The following is a 24,701-nucleotide window of genomic DNA, read 5'->3' on the forward strand; positions in this document are numbered from 1 at the left end:
CTTATCGAAACTATAATTGACACCAAAGAGAGTCTGTTACATCAGTTAGTGTATGAACTGTAGTTATTGATACACATGTATATACGATATTGATATTGATCACTAGGTGGCAGTGTTTGATTCCTATTCTGCAGACAGTTCTTCCGGGGGTGAAGGGGCACAGTCAGTGTAAACTCTGAAAACATGGATCCTAACAAAGTGGGAAATGGTAAACTTTGCTTTGTTATTAGACCGCTATATGTTTAGATTGTTACCAGCATATAGGATGCATTATTCCATGGAACGATGTTTCCAGCGAGCTAGCGAGTGTTTTCCCTGTAAACGTTTAGCTACGGGGCTGAAAGATGAAAGGTAGCCCCTGTGAGTGAATGTTTGGCTGTAACATGCTGGCCTCTGGTACTGGCACAACCAGAACGAGTAGGCGGAAAAAAAGTCAGTCTAGCCCATTGGTTAGCCCAGGTCTTTGTGTATGTGAGATATCCAAAAGCCTGTGGAGTCGACATCGGCAGTCTGTCCCAACGGGCTGTACACCCTCTGGGGTCAGTTTTGACAGTTGTTTATAGTATCAGACTCAGAGAGAGTTGTGAATGAATGGATCTGTCAAACAGTGAATGTAAACATGTTCTAAATTGCTCCTGTCCTGTGTCTCAGCGCCCGACGACCCCAGCGATGATGGAGATATGGCTGCTGTCATGGGATTCTCCGGCTTTGGTATGACTATTCCCACAATTACATGAGCTGAGAAATTCAAACTATGATGCTAATGACTGTAGTAGCCTAGTTGACACATTTGTATTTTATCAAACACAATGAATGCTTCTATCAGAAATGTAATGGGTCATTGATTGTGCATGATAAACGATGGGTACTATGTGTATCAAGCTGGTTCCCTTTCCTCTCTTCAGGAAAGAAAGCCCGCACTTTTGACCTGGATGCCATCTTTGAGACGACCCGGAGAACAGCAATCGAGAGGAGTCAGCAAGTGCTCGGTCAGTGGCAGGTTATATTCACAATACTGTTTTCAAAGGAGACGGTGTGAGATGCATTATGATTTGGGCCCTGTGTGTGTGTGTGTGTGTGTGTGTGTGTGTGTGTGTGTGTGTGTGTGTGTGTGTGTGTATAACCCCAGTTGTGTCTCTCTCTCCCTCAGAGGAAAGACAGAAAGCAGGGGAGAGCTCGAACACAGCCAAGGCGTCAGCCTCTGTAAAGAAAGTCAAAGCTCCAGCTGCTGTTGCTCCCAGGTACACCACCCAGTTTGAATGACTGAATGAATGGCAGGATTGACTCACTCAGTTACCTGGTAATCATTGTCTGCTCTGATCAACCTGGTTTTTAGAGAGTAAATGTCTGCATCTGAGTTACAACCTGGAACTGATGGACAATGTAGGTTGATGAGATGTGAACTCCTGCATGATATTTTGAATTTAGCATTATGATGATTTTGGAATCCCCTGGACATGTATTTCCATGCAGGAAGCAGGAGAATAAGAGCAGTGGCAGCAGCAGCAGCGGCAGTGACTCTGACTCAGACTCTGACTCAGAGCTCATCGGCCCCCCAGTGCCCCCACAACTCACTGCTGAGGATGATGATGACTTAGTGGGACCACCCCTACCACCAGGCTACAGGGGCAGCACAGCAGACGATGAAGACTCTGATGAAGATATGCAGGATGAGGAAGATGATGTAAGTGTGTGTTTGTGTTTTCCCCTTTATCATGTAAGGATACAAGTAAACAGTGCGTGTAGACTGTCTTAAGTCTAAACCATCTGCTCATGTAATCCTCTTAATCATGTTTGTTCTAAACATGACATCTCAGTCTGCAACGGTGAAAAGTTTGCTACGTATAAGCACCAGGACTGTTTTTTGTGTGGCGTTCTATATACCACAAGAGGGCAGCACAGTCTTAGAAAAATAGTAGCTGGTCGCAATCAACGCAACATCAAACTGAATTATCCTGTCTTGTTAGATGACATAATAGGCCTACATCATCCATTGTGTTTGCATTCACTTTTAGGGGATTCATCTACTGACGAAGCATGGGATAGCTCTCTCGCACCAAGCTGCTCATCATAAAATCCCTAATTTAAAGTCTGTTTGTGTCTAGGCCGCTGAGTGCGCCACCCAAAGACACTTAGGCCAGATGGTTTTCTCATTGAGAATTTGCTCTCTCTCATCTCGCTCTCTGGCTCTCCCTCTCTCTCTCCCTGAGCAGTAAATGTCTCCTCGCTCTGTGAGCGTTATGGGTGATATAGCCCAGACACCCAGCTTTCTCAGGGTAGGTGTGATTTCAGGCCGCTGCGGGGCTCCGTGATGGATGGCAGCCTGTGACAGGCCCGCCTCCATTGATGTCGTAGCTCTCAGGCCGAACGCCGCGCTCTCATTGGGTGCAGGTGTACTGGACGGACACCAGCCTTTACACATCACACAGTCCATTAAAGCTGAAATATCATGTATGACTGAGTCCCAGCCCACTCCACCAAACACAAACACACATGTACACAACTTCCTCTGTCTGTGCCTCTCTCAGAATCCAGTGAAGAAGATTCCAGACACTCATGAGATCACTCTTCAGCACGGCACCAAAACAGTAAGTCTTTCCCCCTTTTCCTCCTGTGTTTGTTAAAAGCATTTAGCACCTCTCATCATTGCATTAACAAATACAAATCGTTTGCATTCCAAAACCCTTATAAACGCAATATTTGTGGCTCATTTGAGTATAGCCCGAGGTGGCTGGTTGTGAACAAACAACCACCTAATTAATCAGCATATTTCCCAGTGAACCTCTTCTAGGACTCATTAAAAGGCTAGGCAATGTGGAGCCAGACAAACGACTGGAAATCTCAGCCAAGTTTGTGTCTGTTGCTGCGCTAAAAACTTTCATTATATGGCTTGTTTGGGTGTCTGCTGTGTAGTTTAGTCCAAGGGTATCAGTAGTAACTACTCTAGGTAGGTATTACCCCTGGCAGGTGAATGAACCCCCCTCTCCCCCACCTAGGTCTCTGCCCTGGCCTTAGACCCCTCTGGAGCTCGCCTGGTCACGGGGGGATACGACTATGACGTCCGTTTCTGGGACTTTGCTGGGATGGACTCAGCTCTGAATGCCTTCAGATCGCTGCAGCCCTGCGATTGGTGAGTGCTCACTGTGAAACGTACACTCACTGTCTCCCAGAACTTTCTATTTGACCAAGATAGACATGAACAAACATGACCAAGATAGGCAAACATGGACTGTGCGAAACACACACGCACACACACACACACACACACACACACACACATATAAACACACACCTGATTTGGCCCTGCTTCAGTGAGCCTTGTGTGTGGGCCCTCATGCAGAAGGGATGGATCCTCTACTTAGAATCTAATTGACCCCACCCAAAAGCAGATGGGAGTGGAACGTGCATGTCCCCGTGTATGTGTTTAATCTTCTATTTCATGGAACCCAACGGAGATTGAATTCTCTTTAGGGTTTTGGTAACCAATGGGCTGAGCTGGACCGGGCTTTCCCTGAATGTTATTAGCAGAACTCTACGCCACATTTAGTCTGATTACAGTCCCATCCATTAGCTGCCACGGTCACTGACACACTGCACTGGGCCATATTTGGAGAGTTGTTGTTCCTCTCTTTAACCCTACTCTATTTATGAGACAGTAGGCCGAGGGCCCTGCTCCCAGTCCCCGCGTGGAAACACAACTGCCCCATCTACCTCCCGCTGTGTTAATGCCGGATTGGATATTGACCCGAAACGCTAAGTGCACTTGTTGCGTACGTGGATGAGGGAGCGCCTTGTAAGAGCATTTTCTTTGAAAATGTTCCAGGTTTAGATAGTTTTGGTTTTTAAACATGGCTAGTGTCGTGTGTAAGGTTGATCATTTGCTTCCAAGCTTAGAGATTAAAAGTAAAGTGAGACAGAGAGATTCAGTCAAATCAAAGTGTATTTATCATATGTACTGGATACAGCAGTAAATGCTACAATGCAACGCTTTAGACACACTACCTCCACAATATTCAATTAATAGTACTAGTAACAGTGAGACATTAAATGTACCCTTGGGTGAAATATATAGAGATAAATAGTATAAATATAAATAAACAGCAATGGTAGAAGTGTGTGTGTGTGTGTGTGTGTGTGTGTGTGTGGGGGGGGGTGCGCAGGGGTGTTGGTGTGTGCAGGGGTGTTTGTGTGTGTAGTGTGCAGGGGTGTTTGTGTGTGTAGTGTGCAGGGGTGTTTGTGTGTTTAGTGTGCAGGGGTGTTTGTGTGTGCAGGGGTGAGTGCAAATAATGTCAAGTACAAATGAGCAGCAGATATTTCTGCTGCTGCTGGGCAGCTGGAGGTGTCAGAGTCTTATAGATTGGAGGTAGAAGCTGTCTCGGAACCTGTTGGTCCAAGACCGGATGCTCTGGTACCGTTTGCCAGATGGCTACGGTTATTTGATGATATTCCAGGACTTCCCCAGGCACCTGCTATTGGTCCTGTGATCTCATGGAAACCCAGTTTCCACCATTGTACTGTATATAAACAGTCAATCAGAGAGGCTGAGGACTATGGGGCAATAGCTGCCTGTTACTGGGAAGGCGTCTGGTCTTTTGGCTAATACTTGAATCCTTCAACTCTCTCTCTCTGTCTGTCTTGATGAAACCCAGCGTGTGGTAGGCCAGGGGAGGCTAGTGGCGGTAGAAAATCGGAGGACGGGCTCATCGTAATGCAAGGAATGGAGTGAGGAACGGTATTGTTATTTCTACCTCCACCAGCCTCCCCCCGGTGGAGTGTAGCCAAGGCCAGTCGCGGTGTGTGTGTGTGTTCTCCTGACACAGTCTGATGGGCTTTCCATTTTCCAGTGTTGAGTCTGAGGTGTGTGTTGTTGTTGCCTTTCCCACGGTTATGTTACAGGAGCCTACAGGTCGTTTTCAGAACGGTTTTCAGGATTAACAGCTGTTAAATATAACAATGCCTCGGCTCCGTTGCGCAATCACCATCAGCAGATGTCTTTCAACAACGCAACAGATGTGTCCTAAGAGAGACACTGGCTGCACTTCTATCATAATGACTCAACATCTTAACCACAGGAATGATAAGTAGAAACTGAACGTTTCTCATTCTTCACTTCTGTGTGTCTCTCCCCAACCATCAGCCACCAGATCAGGTCCCTGCAGTACAGCAACACTGGCGACATGATCCTGGTGGTTTCTGGGAATGCCCAAGCCAAGGTGTTGGATCGCGACGGCTTCCCCGTCCTGGAGTGCGCCAAGGGAGACCAGTACATCGTGGACATGGCCAACACCAAGGTACAGTATCACTCTTCTGCTGCTCACCAAGATCTCATTCTGTTGGACCTGAGATATGACGTGCTCCCCTGTTGGTGACCCCCTCCAACAGTGCATCGAAGCAGGGATAAGTCTGTGTAACTAAGTGGTGAACCCTACCCAGCACCAGCATGTTGTCAGGGTTGTTAGCTGCAGCTGGTAGTTTGTGTATCGGGTTAATGATGTGTACTGTACCTCCAGCTGGAGGCAGTCGGAGGCGGAGAGGGGTCACCAGATTCTAACCCCTGTCCTGGTTCACCCGGTGGTGAGCGGGCAGTTTTGCGTTCGATACCGTGTGTTTTTTTTTTTTGCATGAACAGTTCTGCTACCTTTTTGAAAGGCTTTAATTGAATGTCCATTAACCAAGCGTGTCTTGTATGGTGGCTGGTGATGCCAAACGGATGGTGGTCAATGACCATGCCAGGTAGCTGCCATGCAAGACACTCTAATAGAGAGATGGTACAGTAGCAGTTACCCTCCCTAATCAAGAATTACTCAGACTTCCGCGGCAGATGACATTGTGTTGACTGTTGCCGTGGTGTCCCGAAGTCTTCCTGCATTCCTGCAGAAGCCTGCGTCGGGTTGACTGAAGCTCTGCAATGGAGCACTGAACATGACCCATGTAATACGCTGTGTCCAAATGCCATGCCCAGGATCTGTTTGTGATTAAGGTACTCGTGTGTGTGTGTGTGTGTGTGTGTGTCTGCGTGCGTGCGTGCGTGTGTGTGTGCGTGTGTGTGTGTCAGTCTGTTTCTCTTTAGTTATTGGCAATTGACTCCCCCGGAGGTGCACGGTGATGGTAGTAGTTCCTCCAGGTCAATTAAAAGGCTATCACCGTGAAAAGACAGCGCTGTTTGTTTTGATGCCCTTCGCCAGAACATGGAAGCAATTCAGTCATTTACAAACATTTCAGTTGTTGGCTTAAGCTAGCAACGCAGTGTGTGGATTGTACCCTAAATATTTACAACTACTGACCAAAATGCTTTTTGTCCTCCCATTTGTGAATATCAAAATGTAACCTAGTATTATGCTGTAACTAGGACTGTAAATGATGGATCTAGTACTTAAACCTTAAGGGATTGATGTATGGGGCAACATTGGCTGATGGAGACAACAGTGGATTTAGACAACAGTCTAAATCCTGTTAAAGGTGAACAAACGGCGGTGTAAGTCAAGTGTCTGTGATGATGAAAGGACCCTGCTGAGAGAGTTTGACAGTGAGCAGGCAAGGCCGTTGTCTAATATCCGCACACTGATGTCATTTGGTCAACTCTTGGGGAGCAAAACTCCCTTTCTGCTAACTGGCCTGTCAAAATTGAGATATGTCATGTCTGACCTCTCTGCTGCTCAGCGCACTGGAGACATCCTCTGCCCTCGCAGTGTGAGAGGGCGACTCTCTCCAGGCAGCCCCTCTTTGAACATGTTATTTGTTATGGCTAATTCTCTGCATGGATGTTTTAGCAGGGGAAAGCTCTGGAGGTCACACTGCTATGAGCTCACAGGTTTGGAGATACTCTGGGCTGGGCCTGGCTGGAGTTAGTGTCGGGTCTCAGTGGCTCAGTCTGAGGGGCTTCTCCCTCAAGGCCTCACACTTCTCTCTGGAGGAGAACCAATGGACGAAAAGCTAGGAGCACAGACTGCAACCGCAGCTTGTATTGAAAATTGTGTTTTTGTTTTGCTTTCTTTCTTTTTTTCTTTTTTTGTTTCCCCCTCAGACCGTTCCTCTTCATTGTGCTGTTATTAAGTCTCCGTAGGTGATGGATTGGATGGTGTTTGAACTTTCCTTCTTGTTGTTTCAGGGTCACACTGCTATGCTGAACAGTGGCTGCTGGCACCCCAAGATTAAGGAAGAGTTCATGACCTGCTCCAATGACTGGTGAGTTGTACGCGTGTGTACGTGTGTACAGGCGCACGTTCCCGCTGTGTGTACATGTGGTGTCTGTCAACAGGGATCAGGGCTATTACAGAGGACTCTCCGAGCTTGATTGACAGGGGTTAATGAGGGGGTTAATAATCTCCCTCCTCATTTAAGGACGGGGATGCCTGTGTACCGGTACTGTTTGTTGTCTTAGCTGGGATACATTGGCTTATCCAGGATCAGGAGAAGGATTGCAGGAAGATTGCAGCATATACTGTACCTTTAAGAACCGTTTCCAGTGAGTTCATTTGGGCTGCCGGACATCAATATGGCTCTCTGAAAAGTGTCACTTTCAGTCTGCACAGTCCTCTATCTAAATCCTGTCAAACTTTGGCCTGCTTCACTCACTAACTATCTCATAACATACTTCTTAACTGTACTAAATTGCTTACCTAGCTATTTATTGTTCACCTGTTGACTCCTCTGGACATTTGAACTGTCAGCAAACACAACATACAGCTGAAGGTTCTCTAAACAAGTCCCTCGTCTCTGGCTGCTGGCTCACCATGGCGTTGACATGTTAGTTTCCCATCATCCCCTCTGTCGCCAGCAGGGAGTCCCCTAGGCTAGCTAGAGGACACTATGCCTCTGGGAGACTCGGGCGATCCTCCTCATTGGCGCAGTCCTCACAGTGCTTTCGTTGGTCACGTCCTCAAGTTAGACGTGTTCCAATCCAATTCACCGTACACTGTCCTTTAAAACCCTTGTGATTTTCCTCTCTGAGCCCGTTAGTTTCCCGTGGCGCTGAACTATTGTTGATTTTCAATTTGTGGGCGTGTGAGTGTGTGTGTGAGGAAGAGAGAGAGCCCAGTGATGAGTTTAACCGAGTGTGGCAGGCAGCGGTGTGCAGAAACCCAACACCGTCGTCAACAAGGCTGAGCGTCGGGTCGGGGTAGGGCCCGGTGTTTACCTCCGCCGCTCCTCTCCTCTCCTCTCCTCTCCTCTCCTCTCCTCTCCCAGATGTGGTGGCTGGTTTATTTGGCTTTCGTTGAGGTCTCTGGCTCTCCTCCCATGACACGTTAACGCTGGGTGTTGCCCCGGCTCGGGGAGGAGAGGAGCGCGCGGGGAGCCGTTCACAGCCAGCCCGGCCCGGCCCGGCCCAGAGCAGCTGCAGATGTGGAAGGGTCCCCCAGGCCAGCGGCAGAGCCTGGGGGTCATATCAGCAACCCTGGCCCAGGGGGAGGAGGAGGAGGAGGGACGGACGGCTCAGGGATTGGCTGATGTGACCTGCTAGCGGGAGGAGGTTGTCTCTTTCTTCTGCCCCCCCCCTCCCCCTCCCCTATCCCCCCTCCCCCTCCCTCTCTCCTCTTTCTCCCCTGCACTCCCTCTCTCCCCATCTCACCTAATTACACGTCTCACTCCGAGGCCTCGGGGAGACCCTGATTGTTACGCTGGGTGTTGTGAAATAAAGGTGGGGAGGTAAGGACTCCCCCCACACCTGCTCTCCCATTCAGTGGTCTCAGAGGGGAGGCTAGGGAGACCGGACCACTGGGCTGGTGTTTGTGTGGCTGGAACAATGGACCGGTAGTGGGCCAGTAGTACCACTGTGTGCTTGGTTCTGTCTGTCTGTTTGTCTCTTCCATGTGAAAGAGGTTGGGCCATGAATCTGACCACCCAGGTACTCCCTCTTTCTTTCTCTCTCTGTTGTGATGGAGACAGACACCTTTTGATGTGCTGCTGCTTTCAGTGGAGTTGTTAAGCAAGGCGCCCCCCCCTCCCCACCCCCCCCCCCCCCCCCCCCCCCCTCTCTCTCTCTCTCTCTCTCTCGCCCTCCCCGAGCTCTTGAGCAGATCTTGTCCTTGTCTGACAGTTTGGATTCCTCTTCCCATGACCTGTAGTTGTCCTGTTAAAAATGATCCTGTCACATCTCTATCAGAGGAATGATGTCTTGGGGAGGGGGGGGGGGGGGGATGGGGTTAGGGTTAGTAGCATGGAGTTTTCAAATGTCCCTGCAGATTCAGTCTGGGAAGCAGCTGGTTTGTGGAGAGGCTTCAATGTGACTCTCTGATTGCTGTTGACATGTTCAATTGCTGAGCGGCAAAAATCTATTTTCTACATTCTCTTGACGTTTTGTTGGGGATTATTTGGTTTGTAAAGGGCTAACGGCACATTGCTAGCTAAAGGCATCACTCTGACTGGATCCATAGGGCCCAGATACGTGCAAACTGCAGAGTTACTTGAAGTAATTATCTGCTGAAAGAACACCTGCTTGGAAGCTTCAGGAAGAGTAATGTTGCAGTTCCAGTGATTGTGCCCTCAGAAAGTCTATGGTGTTGGTCTGTTCCCTGTGGGAATATTCCCTGCCAAGATTAAGCAATTTGTTTTTGACACAGAGTAATGGGGTTGTCCACACACACACCACACACACACACAGACAGACACCCATGGTCTTAACCCTGAGAGGAATGTTTGTGCTGGAGCCTGAACGCCAGGGATTCCCTACATGCTTGGACTGCCTGGCTGCAGGTCTGCAGGGCTGGGATGTGCACGAGCCCCAGAGGAGATGAGAGGGAGACAGTCAGACAGTCAGACAGACAGACAGACAGACAGTCAGTCAGTCAGGTGTCCACCAGTCTTTATCACACGCCACCACGCCATGTCTTCCCCCCACACACACTACTCCTGTGGCACGTTGAAGAATCACCGTCCTGAAACATGGATACAGAATATGAAACTGCTCTTGTTACACCGTAAGACAAATCATGGTAGACGAGCCATGTAAACCCTTAGCAGTAGGAAGACTAGTGGTCTCTCTCACACGGAAAGTGTTTTGTGTCTCAGCTCGCTGTAAATAGACACCGCTCCTCTTGAGATCATACTACTATCTCCTAACTTAATTGCTCATATCTGGCATACCGTGCTTGTCAAGCCAGTATTACCCCCATTTTTCTATAAGTAACCCTACACCCTCAGCCAAAAGCATGAAGCTAGGGATGGCCTAATTTGGGCTTTTCGGAGTGGTTTAGCCCCATCACAAGGCTATTAAGGGTGATCTCCATGGCGATATGGAGATGTGGAGTGAGGACAGACATCCCAGGGGTCTGAGAGAACATGTCGGGGCGTTAGGCTCGGAGACACTTCAGGTTCATCCACAGGCCAGCGCGTCTCAGACTACAGCTCTGTACACAACAAGTGGTCCATGTCCAACCCAGGATCATGCATTGTGCATATTCGACCATACATACACCATACATATTTTGGTGCCCCCCCCCCCATTACTTTCCCACCTTATTTTCCATGGTACCTGAGATGGAACAGCTCCCTTCTTCCTCTCCTAATCCCCCCTAGTGATAACAGAGCCCCACAAACTGGCCCCATAGCCAGGCTCCAGCCAGCCTACCAGACACACACACACACACACACACCACACACACACACACAGACCGTAGGTACTCACACTCACACCGCCCGGAGCTTTGATCAGGCCTCTATTCCTCTCCTCCTTATCCCTCCATCTGGGGAGCTGTCCCAGGCAGCCGTCCGTACCCGGCAGGGCCCAAAGACTGGGCCCTCAGATAGCATCTCCAGTCAGGGAGGGAAGGGGCCGGCGTGGGCCTGGGAGGGAGGGGAGGCAGGGAGGCCTCACCCCTGGGTGGATGTGTGAACGGCTGTGTTACCTCTCGTAAAAAAAAACACGCACACGCATGAGTGAGGCTGTATGGCTCTTGTCTTTATCACGTCCAACCCGGTCTGCGTCTTAAACGTTCACGACAGGAACAGGGGAGTGCTGATTGAGAGGAAAACAGCATTGTTGGGGGAGGTGAAAGGGTGGAGAAGGGACTCTGTGTTCGTTCCCTGGTCCCTCTTTTATGTTTTTGGTTTTGGTTTTGTGCTCACAAAAGCTGTTCATGAACGGTCTGTCACTTCATTGAGTTGAACGAGGCCGGAGGTAGTCGCCAAGTCCCAAAACACACTTCTGAAGAGGTTTGAGGCTCACAAAACCTTTTAAATAACACACATTTATTTGAAAGAAATACGAGGTTCACCCCCTGAATGGATCCCAATGAAGTAGTTGACAATCCAGTGGCTTTTGCATTAGTTTTGACATGAACTTTTAAGAGAGCAGCCCCCGCCGGCCCAACTACGTGCTCCTTCCCACCTCGTGGGCTTGCTGACACGACCGAGGGGTCCCTGGTACGGCCCAGCCTGGGGGGGGGGGGGGGGGGGGGGGGGGGGGGGGTAGTCTGGCCTCTCTGCCCAGCCTCCTGTCAGCCAGCACAGCCAATGTTTTGGAAAGAGACCCTGGATGAATTGAATTCCATTTTTGTTTTATTTGTGCAACGTATGTGAAAGGTTATGTTGTCTTTAGTGTTCGGACAGACACGACGCCTGCAGTCTTGTGTAAACAGACCACAGACGCGTATGAGTGATGGAGCAGGTGGAACGATCTGTCACCCTGTACAGGGGCTGTCACATACGCTCACGTATATACACACACACACACACACACGCATGCGCACACAAACTAAACAGGCAGACAAATACACTCACCAAACACGCTTCGTTGACGGTTTAGGAAGAGGATCAACCTGACAGCAGTGATATAGCAGTGCAACTGTGAGGTTTATCAAACCAATATTCACACGGGCAATATGTCTTTGGCTGGTATCTGTGTCAGGATGTCAAGCTTATCTAAACACTGGTGTGTGTGTGTGTGTGTGTGTCAGTAACTGCTGAGTGTGTAGCCAGCCGTGTCGGAATCTGTGCCTGCGTGTTAGTAGCAGCTCTGTCTGTGTGTTTATGCTCCTCACCTGACCCCCCTGACCTCCAGGGTCATGCTTGTCCAAGCGGACAGTGGGTCAGAGACACACTTGGACACGCTCAGTCTGGCGTGTGTGTGTGTGTGTGTGTGTATATGTATGTAAGTGAATGGAGATGGAAGGTCAGAGAGAGACACATGGACACAGTTGGTCTGTTTGACTCACTCATGGCACCAGGCACCACTATGGTCCGCCTGCACTGACCTCTTACTCTCCTCACCTCTCTGTTCACTGCTCTCTCTTTTCTACGCTTGCTCCACGCTCGGTCTTCTCAATCTCTCTACCCCCCCCCCCCCCCCCCCCCCCCCTCTCGTCTTCCTCTCCAGTGTGTTGAGTGGGGTGAAGTACTAGGTAGAGTGAGGTGAAGGCTGTTGTTGAGGGAGGTGGTAAGTAGCCGTGAGTGTTAACCTGCCTCCTCAGGACAGGAAAGGGTGTTGGTAAGGTCAAAGGTTACATTTCCCTTCCCCTCTGACCCTGGATGCTGAGGTGGTCTCAGTCAGATGACTGGTCCCCTCTGGTATGCTGAAATACGACAGAACGCCTGCTTTGAGTCAGTCTGACTGGCAAAGAATGTTACAGCATTAATCTTTTTCTACCCCGATTTATTTTGAGTTGTACAATAACAGTCATTTACCGTACTTGCCACGTTTTAGACGTTTTTTTTGCCAAAGTTGATGTTGTGCACTCATTCAGTCATTTTAGCTAAGCTGCTAAGTTTTTGTGTTTGTCGGTTTGTGCGTGTGCGTTTGTTCATTCCTCCCTCTGTCCCCTCCAGTCCGAGCGTCCCTCCGTAATGTGTTCAGCAGATGTAGGGAAGAAAATCTGAATTTCATGGAAGCTTCAGACACGCCTGTCAGGCTGATCTACTGTTCTCTATCTCTCCTCTGTTTTCTAACCTCTCACCCTTCAACACATATCTGGGTGATATGATATGGAGGGCTATGGGGAGATGGCTCGTAGATTGGGATTGGGATACCGTATCTCTTAGTGTTGTTGATATGAGTTATTGACTATTGAGTTAGAAGAATTAGAGAGTAGCATGATGAGAGGTCAGAGAATGTCTGGGTGATGTGACAAGGTGTATTGGTATGGTATGTTGTGATTGCTAATGGATTTTGGGGAATTTCTTGGGAACATGATATAGGGCGGTCGGGTATGGTGACACAGCTCGTTGTGTGGAGTTGGTGTGTACTACTGTAGTGCTGTGTTCATGTAGTTACGTGTGGCTTCTCTCTCTCTCTCTCTCTCTCTCTCCCCCCTCAGTACTGTGCGCACGTGGGATCTGAACAAAGACAAGAAGCACAAGTCGGTGTTCAAGCCTCGCACTCAACAGGGGAAGAAAGTCACGCCCACCTGCTGTACCTACAGCCGTGACGGAAAACTCATCGCCGCAGGCTGCCAGGACGGAACCATACAGATCTGGGACAGGAACCTCAGCGTGAGTCACACAAAAACACACACACACACACACACACACACACACACACACACACACACACACACACACACACTCTAGTTGCTCTTGTTACTGTCTCACACACAAAGGACTGATAGGAAGAGGCCAGGATGTATCTTGGGCAGTAAAACTAGGCTGATCTTTGTCGTCTCGGCCCTGGGATGTGGAAACAGGAGGTCAGCAGGGGATCATCCTGTCACAGGGCGTTGGGTCATAGGTCAAAAAGGTCACCAAACACTAAGCAGGTCCCAGCAGTAAATAAAGCCGTAGGTGGGAAAGTAGCGTTTGTGTTTGGTCAACAGCCTTCATTTAAACCATCCGCTCTGTCTGTTTTCCCATCTGTGTAGCATCTTGTGTGGTACTGTATCGTAGACGGGTGTGAGAGGCGACCGGTATGTGTGTGGAGCTACGAGATGAACAATTAGACCTCAGACTTAATCACGTTTCTAAGACATCCTAGGCCACCAATGGTGGGAGGGAGGGAGGGGCAGGAGTCGTAAATTGATAGGTGTATGGATATGGATGGATAGGTTTGTATGTGTGTTGTAGGCATGCTTGAGTGTGTAAACTGTAAACTGGGATCTCTCCCAGTGTGTGTGTGTGTGTGGAAGGGGTGTTCCCGGTTGTATGTTAGTGGGATGGATGGATGGATTTGATCCTCATAGCTGAAAGAGAGGATGCTGGCTCTATTGTGTGTGGTCACTGGGAGAGATCCCAGTTTACACTGACAGTAGTACACCCTCGAGAGTATAGGGGAGGTATGCAGCTACTGTATGGGTTAAAGGGGAAGTATGCCGGAGGTATGTTGTTTCAGTTAAAGGAGATGTATCCCATTGTAGCCCCACCTGGGGAGAATCCCAAAAAAAGAATTCTAAAAATGCAGCATCGGTTGGACTGTGGAGATTCAGTCAGTGGTGCGTGTTGAGAAGTTACTACAGTGAGGCGGATTCCGAGAGGATCATTTATATTGTAAGTAAACTTCCGTTTCACAGGTGAACTGCACAGCAGGATCGTCCCATTTCCCACCTATGGGCAGCACAGTCCTCTCCCCCCTCGAGTGGACCCACCCCCTCCCCCCCCCACATTAGACTAGTACTCTCTCGGGCCTGGAAGTTCCACTCGGCAGGTACAGCGTGATATTCCACATGCGAACCCTCAACATAACCCTGATGGTGAAAAAATCGCCGGTGACGTAGCGTTGAGTGAGTGGGTGTGGTGATGGAGTGGGGATACATGGAGCAAGCCGGGAGGCCCAATCCCGTCCACTCTGTACTTTTTCCACTGTTCGTTAATTATGCAATTAGGTAATCAAAGTGTGCATTCCATCTCTCTGATCTCGACGGTGGGATTAATTGTGTATTTTGGCTCCCGGGTGAGCATTTTTCACATTCGCCTGGCTGTTTTTTTACTGGAGACATGTGACCAAGCCTTGTCTCGTGGTTAAAAATGACCTGCGTTCAACACTCGAGTATGTCTTAATCTGTGTGAGTGTCTCTCTTGGAGTAGAGTTTCCTGCCTGGTTGAGGAAAAACAGGCCTTGCAGTCAGATCGTCCCATTTTCTTCACGTTCCCTCGCTGGGACTCCAAAGCCCCTGCCCGGCTAGCTACCCATGATCCTGTCTGTCTGGGGGCTTTTTGCTTTGGGACACGTCTCTGGTCAGTGTCGGGGCGGCGGGAGGAAATTATTTCCTGTTGAGGGATCAGTGGAGAGAGCAGGTTTGGCAGTCTATCGCTCACAACCTCACTCACAGCTGTCAGACTAACCTGACCCTGAGAGAGAGAGAGAGGCAGAGAGAGAGAGGCAGAGAGAGAGAGGCAGAGAGAGAGAGGCAGAGAGAGAGAGGCAGGCAGGCAGGCCAGGCAGCCTAGATGTTAGAGAGGCCGGCCAGCCATCGGTAGGTTCGATCCTCACCCCAGGAGGGAGCCAGATGTGAGCTGGTGACTGGAAGGTTGTTGGCATCATATCTAAGGTGCCTACCACTGCCGTTGTGCCCTTGAGCAAGGCACTTAACCCCTAACTACTCCAGGGGCGCCGAATATGGCTGACCCTGTGCCCAGAGCCCAGAGCTCTGTTCTCCCTTGGGGGGTGTGCATGTGTGTTGTCTCGGAGGGGAGGGTTGTGCGTGTGTGTTCGGGGTGGGGGTGTGCAAAAATTACCACATTCCAGCAATTGATGAGAATTGGTTGCATGGCTAATAAATAGTCTTTCTTTCTGTCTGAAAGAGACAGAGAGAGGCCCTTCTATTGAATGTGAGAGACTCTGGACCTGGGAGCAATGCCTAAAGATTGAGGATGTGTCAGAGCATCAGGACATCACTCCGGTTTGATTTCCTCCTGGTTATGGCCATTTCCTTTGCTTTTATTGCCAGATTTTTTTCCCAACCATCTGAGAAGAGCACAAGTTACTCTGGTATCCAAGGCTGGACGTTTAAATCCACCCGATATTTATTTGTCCCATGTTCACTTTTGCTTTGTTTTTTTTTTGTTCTCTTCTATTTAATCGTAACCTAAACAAAATCAGGACAACATTAATCCAAATGTCAATGGTGATCATCATCATTTAGGCCCGTCTGCCTCGGTAACAGCTAAATGCTGGACAGGAATGTGAAGGAGATAATACAGAGCATATGGGATTTACCACCTCCACTGGTTCCCCCTCCATCCCTCTATCCCTCCATCCCTCTATCCCTCCATCCCTCTATACGCTGCTCTGCTCTGTGTACCTCTCTGTGGACATGGTTGAGTGTCTCTGAATGAGAAGGAGTCGTCTGCGTGTGACAGTTATTTAGTGGGAGGGGATGTGGAGACAGTGACAGGCAGGTCATAGAAGGGGTCTGCAGGCTCTCTGTGCATTGAGTTGGAACAGGTAGGAGAAGGGCTCAGACAGATTACTGAGCATACAGGCCTAGAGGTTTGAACTTACAGCATATTATGAACTGAACGAACATGAACATGAACATATTATGAAGTTTAGCAGCACTCTTTTCCAGTATAGGTGTGTGGGCTGTGTGATTTTATGTGGTGGTTATGGTTTCCTATTGTCTCACTAGACAGAAACATGCAAAAGGGATATTTTCTTGCTCAGGTCCTCTGTGTGAGTGAATATTAAGTGAAGACTTGAATGAGGTATTGTGAATGTTATGTCCTGCCCCTGCTATTCCGTCCGCCCCTCCCTCCCTCCCCCTTCCCCCCCGTCCCCCCGTCCCCCCGATGCAGGCTCAGAGAGATTGGGTAAAAGCTCTCTAATTTATTACTGCTCGTTCCTCCAGACTAAATATTTACCCAGCATCCCATAGCAGCTTACAATAACACTGTGTGTGTTTCCTGACCACCGGTGCCTGGACTTGAGGGGCATGTTGTCCGTGTATTCCCTCTGCCCTCTTCCCTATGCCCTGGTACACAGGTTGATGAAAGCCCTAATGCTCGGACATGTTTGCCATGGTCAATGGAAAGAATCAGGATTGGAAAGATTCACCATGAAGTGTAATCAATTAACTTTTGGAATCAGGCACTCTTTTGACGAAGACCCACTTTACCAGCTAAGACGAGAGTCTACCTAAAACCCCCCCAAAAAACTATTGTGCTACTGTCTGCCCTCTCGCTGCTCCTTCTCTCCTCTCTGAAGAGGTTAGGATCATGTCCATCTCCCGGTGGACCGCTACCATTACTCATGGGCAGAATATGTAGACAGACAGTATCAATTATCCACCTGACCTTGATCTAGTGCTTGGGCTAAAGAGGACTTATTGAGGATGACAGATCATGTTCTTGATCCCCTGTGTGGGGTTGATTGATCCTGTGATGGGAGTCAAGAAGGTCTCCTTGGTGTGTTGCTGCTGATGCTGTTGCTGCTGCTGCACTAGGCAGTGATTGCACGCTCCTTCTTAGAGCAACTCTATCTGCGCCAAGATTATAAGGTTTTCCCGTCCACGGTTGCCAGGTGATGTGCAGTGGTACTTTTGGGTGCTGGGATGCCTCTCCTGGTAGGAATGGGTGACGTGCGTGGCCCAGGCGGGTCAAAGTGCTGGGCTCGTTTCCAGAACATTACCACAGAGATTCATGGAATGTTATGTCGTCATTTGTTCTTCTCAGAACACTCCAGACTACAAAGTGGGTCCACTCGAGGGGTGGTTTTGATCAGCTTCTACTGTTTGATGGTCAAAAGATGGTCAATGTTGTCAAAGTGCGCAGGGTTACGGAATGTCCCTGCTTGGTTCTGCACACCACTCCACGGAACATACAGTCCTATATTGTTCTAGTATTCAGTCCAAATCGCTATGCTTTGTGACTGATGAAGTACATTTTGGTCGCAAACCCCCTTTCTCCCACCCTGGTTTTATTCTAGTCTCATACATTATTCACGCCTGCCTGCGTAAACAGACCAGAGCTGGCCAACACATCATTTGCAGTCACCGGCCTAAAGGGACCTCAAACGCAGCAATGCGACTCTGCACAGTGTCACTGTAAACCACTAAATCCCAGAGCCATAAAAGATAGGCCCGGGGAGATTGGCTAGGAACTGCAGACTTAGGCCCAAACACAGGCCCAATAAAAATGTTTAGAGGAGAAGCCCATGCCCTGACAGCGAGCTAGAGCAGTTCCACGGCATGCTTTACGAGGCTGTCTTCAGGGAACCCTTTGGAGTGTGAACAAACTGCCCCAGCTGGGCCGTCTGAAGGCAACCTGCTCCTACAACCCCACACCACAGAGACCAAATACCCCAGTCACACCACAGTCTCCCTCCCAGTCACACCACAGAGACCAAATACCCCAGTCACACCACAGGGACCAGATACACAGAATACACAGATTCCCAAAAGTCATGGATTTAGTAGAAAATAAAATATGTATCAGATATAGGGCAGAGAGAGAGAATATGTATGTATATGCACGCTGGCATTATTCTCTTAAACACACCACTTGTTGGTTTCCATGAAGGATCAGTGCAGCTGTGCAGGGCTGTAGTTGGGCCACTTGATCCTCAGAAGCAGCAAGTGGTCAGAGGTAGGTTGCAGGACTGACTGCACAGAGGTCACCACCAAGTGGCTCAGGTGTTACTCGGGTGACACGGTTAGGAACAGTTGTGCTTGTGGTGGATCTTTATCAGAGCCTTCCAAGGATGAAACTCTACCCAAGGTTGTGCCCTCCGCCATTCCATCCACCCACTTCTGTGAAACCTTTCGTAATGTCCTGGGCGACAGTGTGAAAGAGTGTGTGTGTGTGTGTGTGTGTGTGAGAGAGAGTGTATGGGAGAGAGATCTAGAGAGGGGCCCACCAGTTACTCTGTACAGAGGAAGGGTAGAGGTGTGAGACAGGCTTCAAACGATGTCCGAGCATCGAGTTTCACAACCTGGTACCGGACAGGAAACTGAGCTTAACACAGGAAGCAAACCAACATGGAGTCTGCCAACCAACATCAGGAAACAGATATTTAAACCTGCATAAAGTATAAAACTTTTTTTTTTTTTTTTTTTTTAAATGAAAAGAAGATCCAGAAAGCACATTCTGTAATAAGTACAGTCTCACACATACACTCTATGATTTATTAGTGCAGGGTTGTTTGATGCTTTCCATGACTTCAGTGCAATACCTTTTGGCATAAGTGAACTTGATTATAAGTCACTTCTAGGAAAGTTATTTTCCCTTTCTGAAGGTTCGCTGAAGGACCTGGTGCTCTGCAGTATCTCATCGTGTGTGTGTGCGTGTGTGAAGCAGAGTTTCTTCTTCAGTAGAGCTGTTTCAGATGGTCCTGACTCTCTGAATTGGACTATCTCTTTCTTTCTCTCTCTCTCTCCCTCTCTACCACCCCCTTCATCTCTCTCTTCACCCTTCTCTTTCCCCTTTGCACCCCTCCTTCTCTCGGCCACCCCCTCTCTCCTCTGATGAGAGGGGCAGGAAAGGAGCTGAATATGTCATGTCAACAGTAATCAAATCTCCCCCTGCTCCTCAGTAGGAACCCTGTAACAAAGCTTACCTCATGTCTGTGTTTTGGGCTGGGAGAAAAAAAAAGCTCCCAGTTCCCAAAACTCAGCTGGAGGTCACACAACGCTGTTAAGGAGGACTATGAAACTCTAGTCTAGGGAGTGTTTGACTGGATGTTATCCTCTAAGTCTGAGGGATTTTGACATGATGTGTTGCCTATTGAAAAACCAGTTAAACCAGTTCTTTCAAATTTTGCCTTAAAAGGAAACATTTTCAAACATTTTTTCCAGAAAATTCAACCTCCTAAGCTTTTAATGTGGTGAAGAACCATTTCCCTTGAAGTATACAGTAAAGAGAGTTGAGAGATAAATGGGAGAGAGAGAGGGGGGGGGGGCGGATAGATAGACAGGGGGAGAGAGAGAATATGAAAGTAAAAGGTGTATTGTAGAAGAAAATAAGCTTGGAAATGGGAGCAAAAGAAAGTGTGTGTGTGTGTGTGTGTGTGTGTGTGTGTGTGTGTGTGTGTGTGCGTGCGCGTTATTTGCAGCTCAAGGTATAAAGCAGCGTTATCTCTCTCCTTCAGGTTAATGACTTCCCTCCGCTTCCTATGGAAGTGCTTACGACCCTGTTGCCCCTCTGTCCTCAGGGCACAATCACTCCCATTCCCCCTCTCCTTCTCTCCTTCTCTACATGACACTCTGTTCCTGCCAATGGTGTTCTTTTATCCTCAACCTTTCTCCATCTTGCCCTTTTCTCTGCTTTAGCCCTCCAGCCCTCCACTTCAAATTCCCTCCCTCGTTCTCAGACTGAAATACCCTTGTTGCCATATTTCATTTACTTTAGATTTATTAGCATATCATTGAGAAGTAATGAAGGTTGAGACACAGTATGTATCAATGCTGGTTGTGTTTGTTGCAGTGCTGGGAAACCCTTCACCCCAGTGCTAACAGCTGTCTGTGAGTGATTTATGTGGGTAGTCTGGTTGTACTCAGCTCAGGTAAAGCTAAAGTATGCTGGCCAGAGCTTCCTGCCAACTCACCCAGGAATGAAGCAATGTTGCAGATGCAGCATTGCATTGTTATGTCTTCATATCGTAGTTGATATAACATGGTTGTTTACAGTTTCAAAACATGAACATGACCTTACCATGTATCTTACCATGGTTTTAGTACGTTCTTGCTGTGTACTTTCTCTGTGTGATTTTCAGTGGACTGTGTGGGTGGCTTTGATTCTGGGCTCAGATGCAACAGAATAACACTCTCTGCGGTGTGTATGTGTGTGCATGTCTGTGTCTGTGCGTGTGAAAAAGAGTGGCATTTGGGCCAGGGGCACATTGGGTCAGTGCCAGCAGCACGATCCTGTGGACCTTGGCACACACAGTCTTTGCCACAGAAGCTGCAGCAGTAAAACACACTGAGTAAGCACAGAGGAAACACATGGGCAGGCCATGTTGGAAACACCTGTTTAGTTCTTTAGTCAGAATAGTTGTAGGCTGATAACCTGTTGAAGAGGCTGATATATGATATAATTACTCAGTCTTTAGTCAGAATAATAAATAATAAACAGGATAATTGATACTGTAGTGTTTGTCTGCCGACAACTTGTTGAAGAGGCTGATATGAAAAAAGGCGGAATTATGGATTAATATCGGCTAATTGAAATCACTTTTGTATTATTTAAAAAAAAAAATGTTTTATTCTATTCCCACTCTGACTGAGGACACAGTTAGCCCTATGGCCCCTCATCCCCTGTCCCATCCTCCTCTGAAGCTGCCCAGCCTCTTAACACTGAACTCCCTATAGGACTTCCCTATAGCAGGATCTCTTCTTACCCCACGGTCTATAAAAGCACTACTCTGTAAGTGAAATTCCATTTTTGTAACCTGTGAATGAGTCTCTGTCTGCATTAGCAGTGCCAGGTCAGGCCATTGGAGAGAACTCAATAGATTAGGTTTGACTCTGGGCTGAAAAATCACTTAGCCTCCATAGTGTGAGTGACACGTGTTGATCCTGTCACATGTGCTGCAATGCCAGCTGTGTTGTCAATGTGTTATTAATTGGTGTGTGTGGTAGTTGTGTCATGACGCTCCTAAAAGTTGACAACATCTTCGGTCACTTCAATTGTTGTTTTGAGTGTTTTGATGTGACAGACATTGTGACAGTGACTGACCCTGGTGACCTGTGAAGTCTATGAACTTGAACATCTATTCTTTTCATTGAAGCACTTAACAACGTACCCAGGCCCTAATTATCCTGAAAGTTAGCCTCAGGCTCCTGTTAAAAGGTTTGTCGACAAGGCATATGCATAGTGTGTGGTGTGGGAGAGTGATCCCGGGTTAACTCCTGGCCTGAGATTTGTGATAGCTGATGTGTGAGAATTTTTCTTCATACATGAATTGAAAAAACTAAATAACAGCATTTAGGGAGCTGAGCTTGCCAAGGTAAACCTGTGCGGTCTAAAATTACAGAAAGAGAGTGAACTGTCTGCAAAGGTTTGAGAATGTCAGAAACCTTGGTGGTTTTGAGGGTTAGGCTAAGTCAAGTACGATGTTTTCAGGAGAAAATGGAAACCGTATGTTGTCTTGAAAAGATGGCGCATGAAAAGGTCTTTGTTACCGGAGGGCAGGGAGTTCAACATCTGTAGGTGAAAGAAAACCTCTCGCCGAGCATTCATAGTACATCGGCCGGCTAGACTGTCCTGGGCCAGTGATGGTTAACATGTATGTGATCCCTCAATCATTTTGACCTAGTGGTCAGTGTTCAAACGTCTCATACAATGGCACAGTGAATGTTAGTCATCTTCACTTGTCTTACCTTTGAACATGAACCTTTTGCCACCAGGTCCATACCAAGTTCCACTGTCGCCAGGCCCACGCTCCAGGAACAGACACCTCATGCCTCGCTTTCTCCTACGACGGGACGACCCTGGCCTCACGGGGAGGTGAGAACCTCCAGCCTCGCTGCTTCTCTGTCTCTCTTGACCTAAAGATAGATCTTTTCCGCCAGTATAACATGAAAAATTAGCCTGGCCTGTGCATTCAACAGGCCTCCTCCTCTGTGCCTGTGTGTGTATATCCATATGCGAGTCCCATTCTGCAGCAGCCACAACCAACCAGTTTCAGGGGGGTTGTGATGTCTGAACACTGATCCAAAGCTCTGTTGTTCCAGCGGGGAAAGAGCTCATCTCTTCCCCGAAGTGCAAATAAAAGCAAGCCGCCATCAGCAAAGCGGTTCAGCACACACGCACACATGTGACATTCATACACAGAAGCAGAGGGGTTCCCTCGCTGAGTGCGTGCGTTATACTTAGATCATGCCTTTGTAAAAGCCAGTATATGTCATCATTACATTCTCTGGAAGAGCAAACTGTCTTTTACTGTTGGTGACAACAGCCAGGCCATCCAGTATGGCCTACAGTACATAACATCAGTCATGAATTTATACACCAGACTACAATAACGCCTGAATAATGGTAATGGTATCTTCTGCTATGTTTGCCAGGTGATGACACTCTGAAGACCTGGGACATGCGGAACTTCAAGAAGCCTCTGAACGTGGCCACAGGGCTGAGCACCTTCTTCCCCATGTGAGTTCCACTGTTCCTTCCACTGGGTTAAGCCTGTGATGACAAGCTAGGCTTACAGTTGTTGCTACAAAAGCGATGTGTTGTGTGGCTGCGTGACAGCCAGTAGTCATGTGTTGTGTGGCAGCCAGATGTTGTGGGTTGTATGACAGCCAGTTGGGACTGTGTCTCCTTCAGGACCGACTGCTGTTTCAGCCCAGATGACAAGCTGCTGGTGACGGGGACTTCGGTGAAGAAGGATGAGGGCAACGGGAAGCTGGTGTTCTTCGACAGAGCCTCCTTCCAGAAGGTCTACGAGATAGAGGTCACCAACGCCGTGAGTGGGACCATCTAACTCACACAACTCTTCGATAACGACCCAACACTGAAACTTTTATGGATTCTTTTGGGTTCAGAAACATGATCATCAAAGACTAAAAGACGACATGAATTTCCATTAGAACAGAAGTAGTGCTGTGAACTTCGTCCTGCGATAAAGGTGTTTATTTTTTGGAGTGTAACTCCAGGGGTTGGATTCGTTCCATCCCGGCTGTAACAACGCTGCTTCAGCTTAAGCTCTCATTCAGCAAGGCAGAAACTCTTGTCTGTAGAGATTTAGAGCTTTGAGGTAATTTCTTTAAGCTCCCATTTAACCAGAGCTGAATTATCCCTGTGGATTAGAGTTACAGTACCACTGTACAAGCAGGAGGAGTTGGGTCTGATGAATACTGGATGCTGAACTCAATTAGTCAGGGCTGATACTGTAGATACTGAATGGCAAACTCATCAGTTGTTCCTGGTGGCTACTGATGGCTGATTTGGGTTGGTTGTGCCTGGCGGGCTCTGGTCTGCATCAGTATTAGATGCTTTTTGATGGACATATGCAGTTATAGCGGTGTCCCATTGACCTAATGTTAGGCTGACATAGCTCCTCCAGTTATGATAATGGCTTGGAAATGAAATAATAACTTGATTATGAATATATATATATATAGAATTTCAGCATACTATACAGTATTTGATATTTCAGAGTATAGTACTGTCCATACATTTTTAGCATCTGTCATTAGTTAGTGCTGTGGGCATGGCCACCTATGTATGTGGTTGTGAGTCATCTCTGATGAGATCAGAATACTGATCCATTGTGGTTTACCAGTAGCATAATCATCTCCCAGTGTTGACAGTACTTTAAGTCCCAGCCAGGCAAGACAAGCTGGGAGAGTTAGAAACATTGTTGTGGAGTCCAGCCAAGCCAGGGGAAAGGGCAGTAATGTACCCCTACAGTAATGTACCCCTACAGTAATGTACCCCTACCGCACTCTGCTAATCATCCCCACAGTGTTCACAGCTGAGCCACGGATGCTTCCTCAACTGCTCTCCGGTAGATATTGGAGATGGAAAGATATTATCTACCAGCACAATCATCATATTCTATTCCCATAGCACCCAATCACCCACAGTAATGCACACGGCAGTTCAGTATGCAGGAAATCAGTTTTCTCCAGCCCAGTTAGGGGAGCTGATATTGGCTACATGCCCATACATATAGGTAGGAGTTATTGACCCTGTTGCATAGAAGTGTTGGAGAGCTGCAGGTGTTCATCAATACTCCACTGAGACGCTTGTTTTCCATAAACCAGGGGTAACCATTGGTTCAGATCAGGGAGCTGCTCATGGCTGCTCATGGCTCATGAGAACCCTGTCTGTCTGTCTGTGTGCACAACACAGCTCTTTCTCTCTCTCTCTCTCTTCTTCCATCTCAACTGTTCTCTCTC

The 24,701-nt window shown here is 48.1% G+C and overlaps 1 protein-coding gene across 1 annotated transcript in view; it reads left to right on the forward strand.

The window, feature by feature from the left end:
• Positions 1–162: 162 nt before the first annotated feature.
• The window catches only part of wdr70 (WD repeat domain 70), a 36,334-nt gene continuing 11,795 nt past the window's right edge, over positions 163–24,701 (forward strand). The window contains exons 1-13 of the mRNA XM_083669700.1: positions 163–208; positions 652–711; positions 906–989; positions 1,151–1,241; positions 1,474–1,684; positions 2,529–2,588; positions 2,997–3,130; positions 5,138–5,291; positions 7,109–7,185; positions 13,251–13,425; positions 22,206–22,305; positions 22,866–22,950; positions 23,125–23,263. Of these exons, the coding sequence (XP_083525826.1) occupies positions 184–208; positions 652–711; positions 906–989; positions 1,151–1,241; positions 1,474–1,684; positions 2,529–2,588; positions 2,997–3,130; positions 5,138–5,291; positions 7,109–7,185; positions 13,251–13,425; positions 22,206–22,305; positions 22,866–22,950; positions 23,125–23,263 (1,395 nt within the window). The 5' untranslated portion in view covers positions 163–183. The remainder of the gene's footprint in view (positions 209–651; positions 712–905; positions 990–1,150; positions 1,242–1,473; positions 1,685–2,528; positions 2,589–2,996; positions 3,131–5,137; positions 5,292–7,108; positions 7,186–13,250; positions 13,426–22,205; positions 22,306–22,865; positions 22,951–23,124; positions 23,264–24,701) is intronic.

The sequence above is a fragment of the Argentina silus genome (assembly GCF_951799395.1).
Source record: "Argentina silus genome assembly, chromosome: 5".
NCBI classification, from domain to species: domain Eukaryota; kingdom Metazoa; phylum Chordata; class Actinopteri; order Argentiniformes; family Argentinidae; genus Argentina; species Argentina silus.